This window comes from Xyrauchen texanus, chromosome 1, assembly GCF_025860055.1.
Source record: "Xyrauchen texanus isolate HMW12.3.18 chromosome 1, RBS_HiC_50CHRs, whole genome shotgun sequence".
Classification (NCBI taxonomy): domain Eukaryota; kingdom Metazoa; phylum Chordata; class Actinopteri; order Cypriniformes; family Catostomidae; genus Xyrauchen; species Xyrauchen texanus.
The window spans coordinates 30790575-30804170 of record NC_068276.1 but is presented as its reverse complement, the minus strand read 5'-3'; the positions used below and the strand labels follow the sequence as shown (position 1 = coordinate 30804170).

The 13596-nt window shown below is 37.9% G+C and overlaps 1 protein-coding gene across 2 annotated transcripts in view; it reads left to right on the top strand.

Moving 5' to 3' along the window:
* LOC127649356 (uveal autoantigen with coiled-coil domains and ankyrin repeats protein-like) overlaps positions 1-13596 on the top strand; it is a 108053-nt gene that overhangs the window by 79277 nt on the left and 15180 nt on the right. For both annotated transcript variants that reach the window (XM_052134415.1, XM_052134423.1), the window contains exons 3-12: positions 5715-5803; positions 6729-6793; positions 8389-8446; positions 8882-8952; positions 9240-9346; positions 9556-9737; positions 10684-10721; positions 12472-12525; positions 12789-12896; positions 13182-13214. In XM_052134415.1, coding sequence (XP_051990375.1) covers positions 5715-5803; positions 6729-6793; positions 8389-8446; positions 8882-8952; positions 9240-9346; positions 9556-9737; positions 10684-10721; positions 12472-12525; positions 12789-12896; positions 13182-13214 — 805 coding nt within the window. The remainder of the gene's footprint in view (positions 1-5714; positions 5804-6728; positions 6794-8388; positions 8447-8881; positions 8953-9239; positions 9347-9555; positions 9738-10683; positions 10722-12471; positions 12526-12788; positions 12897-13181; positions 13215-13596) is intronic.

Below are 13596 nucleotides of genomic sequence, written 5' to 3'. Positions count from 1 at the left end.
AGGATATTGTCTTCTGGCTTCATGCAAAGGACCTGGGATGCTCAGTGGCTGAATCTGTGCTAAACCACAATCATATTTATCTTTTGCCCATACATCAGGAAATTTGGAAATTATAAACTTCCACTCAGGGCGAGTTTCAGTTAGACTAGCAGGTTCAGCCACTGCACATCTCTGCTCATGGTGGGGGCCACTCTGAGATAAGCGAATTGTTTCATTGCAGCCAAGCACTAGCTTATCTTGAGAAAGCAAAACATCAGTTCTTTCAGAATGTCAACACCGATTAGAGTCCCTACAGTATTTTTCCCTACCCAAAATTCAGTCCAATAGACTTTTTCAGAGTTAGAAATGGTTAGAGGGATAGGAACAGATTTATGATATACATTTGTGCCATTTAGACCTTCTATATACAAAGTTTCAGAAGTGATCTCAAGATCGAGATCTGTAATTGATACAGTCGCGCCCGTGTCAATCAAAATAAGGCATTGCCGGCCTCCTAACAACGCTTGTATGAATGGGCGGGTGTCTGCATAATTACATGAACCGGAGGCCGCTGACCCCTATTCGTCCCCTATCAGCTGCCTCAGCTTTTTGAGCTCAGCTGTAGTCAGAGAGTTAAGCTTCGGAGCATCACTGTTGACAGAAACATCATTTTTAGTACCTTCCTTTTTCTCATTTCTGTGTTTTTTTTTTTTTTTTGTTTACCACTACGACAGTGTCTAGCAATGTGGCCCTCTCTGTTACAATTTCTGCATCTGGCAACAGGCTTGGTACAATCTCTAGAGGTATGACCTCTCTCGTCACAATTATAGCAGGTTATGTTATTGCGGGGACTCATTTCCACTTCAACTGACACAGCAGATACTTTACCCACATTAACATCATCATCACGTGTTTGCAAACGGCTCCAGCTTACAGAGCACCAACGAAGCAAATCCTCCCAATATCTGATGTCAATGGCACTGTTCAACAACATGTCTCGGTATTGTTTATTCAATCCGCCTGTAGCGGATTCTATCACTATGGCAGAATCAAGATCTTCTGCGTTGTTGTTTGCAGCACAGTACATTTCATAGGCTATGCGAAAGCGCTCAATGTATTCTAAGGGGTTTTCGCCAGCCCTCTGTTTAATCTGTGTCACACTGGTCCAGGGAAAAGACCTCCGACCCAAAATATCTTTCACGCAGTAACTTGTAATCTGAGTAAGCTTCACAAAACTCAGGCCAATCTGTGGGGACTCTGGGGTGGAAAGGAGCAATCTGAACCGCCCTTAATTTGCTGGTGGGAACCAAACCCTCAACCAAAGACTGTATATCTGCCATCCCCAGATTCTGTTGCCTAGCAACGGCCTCTAGCCTGTCCCATAGAATTTTGTTTGGGTTATACAACTTAAAAGGTTCCAACCCTGCAAGCAAACTGTTTTTCTCAGCCGCTGTGAGTCTGACCCATTGACCATCCTCCCAGCCAGCACCCATCTCAGTATTCAATCCTCCCCAAGATGATGTCGGATTGGGGTGGTGAATGCCGTCTCAATGGGTTTAGACATTTCTCTGGGGGACAAGTCAAGATTTCCGACCCCCGGTTTTTGCTTAATCTGCTTTGCTTGCACGGCAGGAATCTCCGAAATGTCATAAGGTGGGGGGGCGCGATACAGCCACATTCAACAATCCGCGCGCCTCAGCATATGGCCCATCGTTCTGATTATCAGTCTGATCAGCAGCGCTGAAAGCAGCAGCTGCCTGAGCAGTCTGAGAAGAGCAGGTGGGGGCCAAGGGAGCACTGGGAACTGTCTAATTTTTCACAGCATTTTCTGCCTTCTCACAAACAGCCTCGAAACCCTTACTCAAACTACACAGATCACAGCCGACTTCCTGCCCAATAATTTTTGCCACTCTATCACGCTGGGCAATCAAACTAGACCATCCGTCCATCATATTTGGAATTGCCTTTTCGTGGCTTAAAGGTATACCACCCAGTTTACAAATCCATGAATAGGCAAACACGGATAGATATTTGGCCCTATCAGCGTCTTTTTTGTTCTGCAGCCAGTCAATCTGCTGCATGACGTTCCAATCAGAATCAAACCCCTGACTGACCATTTTCTTAATGAGCTGTGCACATTTCTTTGATTTGAGCTCGTCAGAGCAGAGCTGTTTACAGCGTGTGCCCTCCTCGTTTTGGTCAGAACTACTCAGAAAATTCCCTTTATCAGTCATTTTTCTTGGTCACAGTTGAAAATCACTACCGAAAAGATTTTAGCAGTAAATATTTTACGCGGATAAATTAACTATAGCAGCAACAATACTGGATTTCTACACAATACACCACAAAGTATTCTTCACAAACATCCTGGTCACATATACTGATCCATACCAATTCGGGTCATAATTTATTTATTTACTTGGGACCGCTCCTGATGCATCCCTGGCAAAACAATCCCTATTGTATTGTATTTTATTTTATTTTATTTTATACCTAATATCTGAATCCCTAACTGCCTGATTCACTAAGCTCGGGGTACCCCTATCTGAGGTGGAAGAGATTGAGCAGGTTTACGGTGCCACTGGACCTCCCGTCCAGGGACGCACTCTGCCGGGGTGGTGCTACACCAATGCCCACCTGGGCCCCCCACAGAGCACGCTTCACTTGCGCTGTTTGCTGTTTTAACCCTTAACAGCTCTCTCAGCGACTTCTTATACTTTCAATAGTATAATTAAATTACTCTTCACTCGCCTCGTCGGAGTGAAGCTCTCCCGCTCCCTTCAAAATCTCTTCCAATCAGACAGCCCTAACAATTAATAAAAGCTTCCTACCTTGTTTGCTGATTTGCCAGAGATGTCACCACGGAGTGATTGCCCGCCGAATCCTCCACCAAACTGTTAGGGGTATAACAGTTATGACCCGGACCAGATATGGAGAAAGAAGACCAGGAGTCGAGAAGTTCAATTAAAGAATCAAAAATTTACTGAAGTATAGTCTGCAGTGAAATTGGTAGAGCCAGCGGCAAAGTCTCACGAGGAGATCGAAAGCCAACTCGTACCTTACACAAAATCTTACATCAATTATACCATTTGCAAGGACATACATTCCATTATTTTACTCCTGATTGGCTAAAAGACCATAAAGTCACAACATATAGACAGCTATGCGGCCTATCAGCATTAATCAGCGCACTTGTCGTCCGAGCCCGAGATTTACATCTGAAGTGACCTCGCAGATGGTCGCAGGGCGTCTTCGAGTTGGCCTGGTGTGCATCCCTGTGTTCAAAACCTGGGTAGAAAGTCAAACGCACACACAAAACACTGACGAACGACAGTTCTTCTCTGGGCACAAGAGAGCCAGAGCACCACGTTATTAGGCCATTTAAACCAAAACAGAGAGATAAAATATTCACTCCTCGGGCAGAGGAGAGGGGTAGAAATAACATACATTTCTTCCCTAAAGAAGTAATAAGAGAAAATCACACTTCTACTATTCCGGTATTATTACATAGGACTTTAAACCATATAATTAGTCATGGAAAAGTAACAATCAAACACAGAATACATCTGGAACCTATGTTTAACGCATTCTCCAGCCCCGCGGAAACACCAGCATCACAGATAAGCTTATCCCCAAAAGACCTTCAGCCTACGTGCAGGACAGAGAGAAAGTCTCTGGAATGTTCCTAAAAGAGACTAGTTAGCATTCAACACACATATGATTCAAAGTATATTTCAGTTATGCATAAGAAAATAGAATTGATGATGTGGTCATGCATATAGTTAATTCATCACTTTATTAAAGAAGTTAAGCAACAGAATACAGATAGATATTGATATAAAAGGATATATATATATATATATATATGTATTGATATATCTGAAGAGACAAGGGATTTTGACCCTCACCCTTCAATACAGTATGAGAGTGGCCTCTAGAGGCAAAATAAAAACTATCACTTCGCTGATGCCTTGTGGTGTTTGTTTTGACACGTGAGACTACACTGCATGGAGCGGAACACTTCAGATTCATGCATGTATGCAGTACACGTTGTCATGTCATTATAAAGTAATTCATTTTTTGACTAGATTCTGCATTAGTATGCATTAGTAACCGCAGTATGTTTTTCGACAAAGCTGGGAGGATGCTAACATTAAAGCTATCCTCAAACAATGAAGAAAATACATGCAAGTCCTACCCAAATATTTCAATGTCATGATTTATACCATCGGTTACCATCTATTTGCATTAGTTTAGATCCAGCTGGTCACATTTATGCATTCGTTTGCCAGCTAAATTGCAAATTTAAAGCTAGTTCATCGGATTTCAATAATGTATGTATGTAATGTAATGTATCCTCACTGTATTACGATGACTTTATATCGATCACATATGCTAATAAAGGCACAGTGCAACAAATACAGTTTAAGGTTTGAATTTCTCACGGTTTGGTTTGTATCACGGTTTTAGGGTCACTGTTTTGGTACGTTTCGGTATTTGCTTTGTTCAGAAAAACATATTACTGGCAAATCCAAAGAATAATCTATTTGGTAAACACTTCAACAGATTTGCCCTTTAATAACAATCATGGCTTTACAACATTAACCATAGTTTTAACATGTTATTTGTAGTAAAATCATGATAACCACAATATAAAGTTAAACATGTTTACAATATATAGCAAAATCATGGTTGCTATATAAAAATTACATATTATTGTTATAAAACCATGGTGACAGCAGTCAAGGTTACTACAATATTACTATTTTCGTCAGGGTCCTTAACTTAAAAAATATATATAAAAATCGAATTATGAATTCAACATTTTAATACCTGCACTAATACGCTACATGCATCAACATAAAGTGGGAGGGAATACAGTTAAATATTCTGTTCAGAACATATCAGATTTAGCAAGTTGTTTAGACTAATGACTGTGACTGTGAGCTGAGAAAGGAATCTGTGGCATCACCATGAAGTAGTTGATCTTATTGTGGTCTATATCTGTAATAATGTTATCCACTGTGATGCTGCCTCGAGATGAGCAGTAAATAAATCAACCCAAAGAGGGTCCCCTTGTCCTGCCATTAACTATATAGAAACCCAGGATTTTGCTGAGCTGAATGACGTGTTTCCCATGTCTGTTTATCGTGTTGTCATAACTCTGACGTGCTTTAGTAAAGCGTTGATTCTGCTGTATATGTGTACTGGTAATATATCTCCAGCTGAAAAATGTAGTCTGGTTCCTTTCCTGACCTTGCATTCAGATCCACCATTAACAGTACAGAGCCTAGAGACTGAAAATGGATATCTGACTGTAGTGTCTTTTTATGGTGTCCTCATTATAATAGGGGGACTTGTATGGGGGGATATACACTGCACATAGGTAAGTGTCCTCATCTGAACAAATCGGTTCCTTATTAAGTTTCATCCAGATTTTTCTCTATTTTACAGGCTGAATGTAATGGAAAAGAGGTTTGAGACTCTAAACGACTCCATGTCTCAAGTAGTATAATTATATCCAAACTATATACAATTTTATAAAAATCAGGATTTGTGCTTTTCTCTCAAAGATAAAGAGAACGTCCCCTGAATGTTGTAGCATGTTATTTTAAATGAAGACATTGAGAAATGTTCTATTTACCAGAAAGAATAATACATGATTTTGCGACCCCCAATATTGTTTTGAAATATAATGAATCAATCAAAATGCATCTCTCTCTCTCTCCCCCCAGGTTCCATCTTGCTGCCACCAGAGGACATCTTGATTGCCTGAATCTTATTCTTCATCATGGTGTGGATGTCACAGCCACTGATGCCACAGGTGAGAATTAAGGGTATTCAAAGTTTAAATTTCTCATGATCTATTTTGTTAATAATTGGTAAATCATTAATATTGATGCACTGATTATGATATTTGAGGCAGTTCCGAATAATTATATTTTAGCATTGTTGATCATCTGCAGAAAGCCAAACTTGAACAAGCATCAAACCATAAGCTACAGCAAAATGCAACACACTGTAAAGTTACAGACAAAACATTATTGGAATATATAGACAACTGCAAATGGAACACACACACATATGTATTGTATTGTTTACATTCATGCCAATAAAGCCCCTTTGAATTTGATTATATATTTATTTATTATTTTAAATAATTTGAAACTCAAACTCTATTACATTTCCTCACACTTGATGCATGAGCATAGCACAAATAATGATCATGCTTTGGATACTAAAATGTCAAGATTTATTGTGTTAAAGGAGTTACGTTTTGGTCTCTTTCTCACACAAAACTAATCAGATTGCATCAGAAGACATGGAATAAATGGAATAAAATTTTTAATAAATTAAACATGGATATGGATTATCTTTATGCTGCCTTTATGTCCTTTTTGGAGCTTGAAATTGTTGTGCCCCATTGACTTGCATTATATGGATATTCACTTCATATCTCCATCAAAATCTATATTTTTTTGTGTTCCAAAGAAGAAAGACATTGGAGTTCTCATTTTTGGGTGAACTATTTGTTCAAGTAATGCAAATGACTAATAATTTCACATTTACCGGAACAGGGGTTAGGTTGTTGTTGATCGGGGGGTTGATCGATATCTTTGAGAACATGAAATGGGAGTACAAGCAATGTTAGACCCTCTTTCTCAAACAACCATCTAGATAGTTCCTTATGGCAAAGCCTGAAGCACTTTTGTTTTTCTAATGCCTCATATTGATTTTTGTTCCTGTAGGAAAAAATGCCTTACACTTGGCAGCTAGAAATAACCAGTCACTCTGTGTGCAGAAGCTACTCCAGGTAAACTTCTTGTCTGTGTGTCTGCTGTGCAGAGAATTAGCTTTTAAGTCTTTTATATGCTTTTTCTGTATCCTATGTTACAAAATATTGAATTTTGGATGTGTAGATGTGTGGTTTTCGGAGTACCTTGATGGTGAGATAAAGGGTTGTCTAGAGTCTTCATTGGCATTTGTGTATTTGAGGGAAACCAGTCAAAGATGCTTCCAAAGAATGTCTTTTTAACAAATAAACAAACTTGTTCTCATTTACACCGACATTTTGATTCTAAGAAGATTATACTGGTTTTAAGCAATGCAAGAAAAACACTTTACTCATGAGCTGTTTCATTTGAATCAATTAATACACAAACATGTTTTAATAGTCCTAGGTTTACAAGGGTAAAAGTCTTGTGAGATGCAGTGATAGTGCCCTAGGAACTGATTTCTATCAGTCTATTGCTTGTGTTATTAGCTCCAACAGTTTATTTGTTTCTTTTGTTTATGTGTGAATTGCTTGTACCACAAAGAGATGGAAGAATTGGAAAAAAGCTTAGACTAATTATGTTCAATGAGTTTTAGAATGCCTGTATTTACCTTACCTGACCAATCATGCTCTCCTTAGAAGTTCGGCACTGACCAATCACTGTTTCTCTTTTGTTTCTACAATGTTATAGCGCTCTCAAAGCGGTTCTGTGTTCAATGCACATGAAATTAATTCAATTTCTTGCTTTAATAATGTAAGTAATATACAAAACGGTTTGTGAGCATCGCTAATGACATTACTGTAAGAAACTGGCTTTGAAAGCTTCATTTCCTGTTAAATTCCATTTGATTTAACTTGGAATATTCCAATTCTGTAGAAAGTTTGGCTAACATTTGTCTTTGAAATCACTGGTGTCACACATTCAGACACCTGCTAATATAGTGGGTAATCAACCATAATGCTCTGCCAGTGACCTGACTGTAGACTGCTTATGCCAACAACATTGAGTCACTGGATGAGTGTTTGCTGTGTGTCTGCTGTGTTGACAGGCTGCCCGCACTCTAACCTGCAGTCTATATTTCTATGCCATCATCATGTGCAATCTGAGCCTGGCTCTTAGAGCCCATCGGATAGAGTTTCCCACGTGGCCCTGCTACTGGTTTTGGAGGCTGTTGCTAGAGCAAAAGGTTTTTTTTATAGTGACTGAAGTCAAGTGGAGATATTTGGTTGGAGATGGAGCAGAAAAAAGAGGGAGAGAATAAGATGATTGAGTTGAGAAAGTAGGATAGAGTCAAAGATCGAGAGAGGATAAGGGGTTTTAAAAAATGGGAGGTCTAAGGTGGGATCGAAGACCATTGAACCAGTATCATAGCAACACTCTCTCTTGCTTGACCTGGTTTCACTTCTCTGGTTCAGAATCATTTTAAAGATTCAAACTAGAGTTTTAATGCACCTGTAACATTCTGGTGTATTCTCACTTTGTTTGTTCATCCATGTAACAGTTCTGTGCCAATCAGTCATCAGTGATGTGTTTAAAAGTTAGAGACTCAACATCTGACCTTTTTTAAAGCTTAAAAAGCATGAAGTGTCATTGAAAGGCCTGACTTTGTGCATGACAGTGTTTTGTGTTTTAGCACAACTGCCCAGTGGGGAACGTGGACCTGCAGGGAAGATCAGCCCTGCATGACGCTGGTAAGAACAATAGTTTTTATTGTAATTGAAACACTCTGAGCAGTCCTCTATATTCCACCCCACTCAGTAGTTTCCCACTCTCTCCCTGGTTTTCCATCCTCCTCCCACCTCCTTTCTTTTTTTGCCCTCTTCTCCAAAGAGTAATGTGGCAGAGATGGAAGAGGAGGTCGAGTGGATGATTTTTAAATGCTTGAGTGGGTTTCTTTGAGGCAGCTGCATTCGTAATCAATAAGATGTAGTTCAGGGAATTATTTTCCTTCCCTCAGTAATGGCTTTCATGTAAGATTTAGAGCTTTCGTACTTGTTCAATGTCCAAACGTAGTTGTGTGGGATTTCTGTTTGTTTTTTGGTGAGGGGATGGGGTGGGGAAGTGTAATCATTGGTTTAGTCAAATGTTTGGGGATGAATGTTGAGTATCATTGTTTGTCTCTTCAGTTATGGCTGGCTGCTCCTCCAGTGTGAAGCTGCTCTGTGACGGTGGAGCATCAGTTAATACTAGTGACTTTGTGAGTTAATATTTAATGCATTTATATATTCCTTATTTTGAGAGGTTTTAACTTTTTCTCTCAATTGTTTATTTTGTCTAATTTTTAAAGTTTAATATACTGTAGTTTAAATAAACAAATTGAATTGATGTTATTAAAAGTTAATTGTTAATAGAAATCTATTACATAAAAATATATTATTAATGAATATTTAAATGTGCTTTATCCTTATCGGTTAAGAATTTTCATAACTTGTCTTTTTGAGCTGATGTGTTCCAAATATGTTAATGGGCTTGTGTGTGTTGTAGGATGGTCGAACACCATTGGTGCTTGCCACTCAAATGTGTCACCCACACATCTGTCAACTGCTTTTAGACCGAGGAAGTGACATCACAGTCAGAGACAAACAGAATAAGTAAAAATATAATTTTTATCCCTCATTAAGTGGTCTTTATTTGCTCTTTTCTTGATTTCCTGGCCCTTCTGTGTTTTATTTTTAATTAAAAAAAAAAAAACATTCTTTAAGTCTTCATAGTTTAGAGAAGTCACAGATGCGTGATCGAAAATACTGCTTAGCTGCCATGGCCATTTATAATGAAAATGTGTATTACTTTGTTTACTCAGGACAGCATTGATTCTGGGTTGTGAGTACGCATGCAAAGACGCTGTGGAGGTTTTGTTGAAAAATGGTGCTGATGTCACTGCCATAGACGGTTTTGGCTATGACAGTTATCACTATGCAAGACTCAGCAAAAACCAGGAGCTTGTATCTCTTGTCAAGAGTTACCTGGACATTGCAACAAAAGGTAGACACATTTTACCAATCATTCATTAAGTTTAGAGAAGTAATGAGTCAAATCCTGTTTTGATCAGTCGCCCACATGGAAACACAGAGGTTTTATACAACCCCAGTTTTTCATTACTGAAAATGTTGGGATGGTATTTGTTTTTGCCACTATGCATTGTAATTACCTTAGTTATCTTTTTCTATTGTAGGTTTCTTTTATTTTAAAATATACAAGCAATAGAATATTCTGGACAGTCAGTGATTTAGATGAGTGAGAGAGGGCAAAAGGTCAAGTGAAAGTGAAGATTCTCAATATTTTAGTTGAGAGGTTTCATAAGATATTCCACATTTTGTATGCATCAACTGTTAAAAAGAACTATGTATTACTATGGAGTTCTTAATGTTGTGGTACTTTGTTCCAGTCCAACAGAACAATGACTTACCGGTTTAATTTCAGCTGTGGGTTTAATTTGTGAATGACCTGGATGAGTTTGGTTTCACTCATGTATTGGAGCTGATGAAAAGTAGTCACTCTTGGTGTGAATAATTCAATTCTCATCGTATTGTTGCATCTCTCTAGTGTCAAGAGGCCTTTGTGCTTTGATCTCTATACCTTACAATTTATAATAGAGCTTCTATTAATGTACTTTGCCCTGTTAAATGTACAGTATATTAAGTGTAAAGTGTCCATGAGCTTGTGGAATGGCAATATGTAAATAAAATGTATTATTGTTATTTTTATGATGCACACACTCCCTAGGAAGACCATAGAGAAGTGTCTTTTCAGCTTCTTGCTTCAAAATAAAAAAGTCTCTCATACATGAAATTGGTCTAAAGTAAAAGCTTTTCGATCCCTTTTTTTCTCCTTTTGCATTTAAATCCTCATTCTTCCACCTACATGTATTTTGTTTTTTTGTCTCAGTACAATGAATTAATAATTCAGCTTTACTCATTTGTATTCACAGCAAAAGAGGCTGCCAAGTTGGAACAGAAAAGGAGACAGGTAACAGAGCACATTCACATTTGTTTCATTATGAGCACTTTCATCAAAGGTTGTCTTCAGTTGCACACTTGACTGGTGAGATAAAAAAAAAAGAAGCAGTGAACATAATATAAATACTGATAGTGGAGGGCTTTGCAGTTAAAAAGGTTGAGAACCATGGGCATACCTGATTGCACTGCATGAGCTTCTGCAGTGCTTTAGGGACTCTTTCTGTGTTACACACTACTGCCACCATGTGTTGAATGAAAGACTTGTAAGGTACATTTATTTTGCTGGAAAGGGCTGGAAAGTTCACATATATACCTAATCAGGGTATCTTAATAAAAACATTAATTTATGCTTATGTATCCAGTTTTGGGACCTAGTATTGACAGACTATATGGAATAATTGTAAATAAAATGAATCTATTTAACTACTACTAGGTGTAAAGGGATTTTTTTTGCCTCTTGGGAATTTCTGCTTTACACCTTTATTGTTAAATGTTCCTAAAAATGTATACACTGGTAGACAAAAGTTTTGGGATAATGTTCAGATTTTGATGTTTTGGATAAAATTGGTACTTTAATTCACCAGTGTCATTCGACTGATCACAAAGTATAGTCGGGACATTACTGATGTAAAAAAACAGCACATCACTATTTGAAAAATGTATTTTTTTATCAAATCTAGACAAGCCCCATTTCCAGCAGCCACCACTCCAACAACTTATCCTTTAGTAATCATGCTAAATTGATTATTTGGTCCTATAAAATAATTTGCTATTATATCAAACACAGCTGAAAGCTATTTGGTTTGTTAAATGAAGCTTAACATTGTCTTTGTTTTTAAGTTGTCACAGTATGCAATAGACTTGCATATCTTAACAATATTAGGACAAAAATGGCAAAAAAGAAACCGCTTTCTCTAGAAACTCGTCAGTCAATCATTGTTTTGAGAAATTAATGCTATACAATGCTTGATATTGCCAAAAAACTGAGGTGTACTGAGGTTTCAAAGGTGTACACTACAGTCTTCAAAGACAAAGCACATCTGTCTCTAACAAGGACAGAAAGAGATGTGGAAGACCAGATGTACAACTAAACAAGAGGATAAGTACATCAGAGACTCTAGTTTAATAAATCGATGCCTCTCATGTCCTCAGCTGACAGCTTCATTGAATTCTACCCGCTCAACACCAGTTTCATGTACAACAGTAAAGAGAAGACTCAGGGGTGCAGACCTTATGGGAAGAATTGCAAAGAAAAAGAAACTTTTGAAACAGAAAATCAAAAAGAAAAGGTTGAGCAAAGAAACACAGACATTGGACAACAGATAATTGGAAAAGAGTGTTATGGATCTTAGCCGCATTGAGCTTTTGTGGGATCAGTTAGACTGTAAGATGTGTGAGAAGTGCCCGACAAGACACATGCAAAGACACATCTATGGCAAGTGTTACAGGAAGTGTGGGGTGAAATGTCACAAACTGACAGCTAGAATGCCAAGAATCTGCAAAGCTGTCATTGGTGCACGTGGAGGAGTTTTTGCTGAGAATTTTTTGAAGTAGTTTAAATGTTTTTCAAATTGTAATTTATTATTATTATTTATTATCATTTTTCACGTCATTAATGTCCTGACTATACATTGTGATCAGTTGAATGTCACTTTGGTGAATAGAAGTACCAATTTCTTTCCATAAGAGCAAAATATGTGCATTATTCCAAACCTTTGGCTGCCAGGTGTAATTTTTATATTTTATTTTCTGTCTGTTAGTTGCAGTCTGTGGAGGCAGTCTCTGAGACCTCCAACCATGAAAAGATCATACAGGTGAGTGCTATAGTCAGTCCAGTCAAAACAATAACCAGGATCTTTTCCAGTCAACAATTTAAGCTCCCAGACTATAATGATCTTCTGTGGTACTTTTATTCTCGGGTCTCGTCTTATTTTGTGCCAGAATTTCAATGAATTATGGCTGTAAAACATCAATCTTGCAATGAAAAAAAATTGTTTGCAAATTTTGTATTTTTAGCCATGCTGTAAATTGGTTTGTAAGTGCATTTAATGACTGTGTATGGGCTTGTGTTTTCTAGGACCTGGAGAAACAGAATGAGAGCCAACAGGAAACTCTAAAGAAGTTCCACCAGGAGCAGAGAACACTGCTTGATAAAGTTAACATGCTTCAGCAGCAGCTCAGCCAGGTGCACGCATGCGCGCGCACACACACACACACACACACACACACACACACACACACACACACACACACACACAAACCCTCAAGCCCCTTTTTTTTTTGTAAATTAAGTAATTGGCAGTATCTGCAAGCCTGTGTTTTATTTTTATTTAATTTTTTTCAGCGCTAAAGTGAAGCTGAAATACAGCACGTAATGGCACTTTGTATTGTGTTTCTGTAGCTCTACAAACATCTTGTGTAACATGTAATCTCTGCTTGTGTCTATCTTTCTGTTCTCTCCCTGTTTTAGGAAAAGTCAATAGTGGAGGACATTCACAAGGAGGTAATTTTTATATTGTGCTGAAATAGACATTCTGTCCTTGTGACATTGACTGTGTTCTAATTTCATCTGTAATTTCTCTGACCATTTCTTTGTTTCCCCCCTCTCTTATTTGAAGCAATAGTAATAGTACAGTAAATTGATAGTATAGTAAATTCCTTCATTTGGAATAGTAAACATTCCAGATTACATTTCAATAAGTTACATAGACAGATTGACAAATCAAATCAAATCAAATCAAATCACTTTATTGTCACACTACCATGTACACAAGTGCAACAGTAGGTGTTATTCTTGTGTGCAGTTCCGAGCAACATAGCAGTCATGACAGTGACGAGACATATACCAATTACAATAAACAACATACTTACACAAAACAATTTAC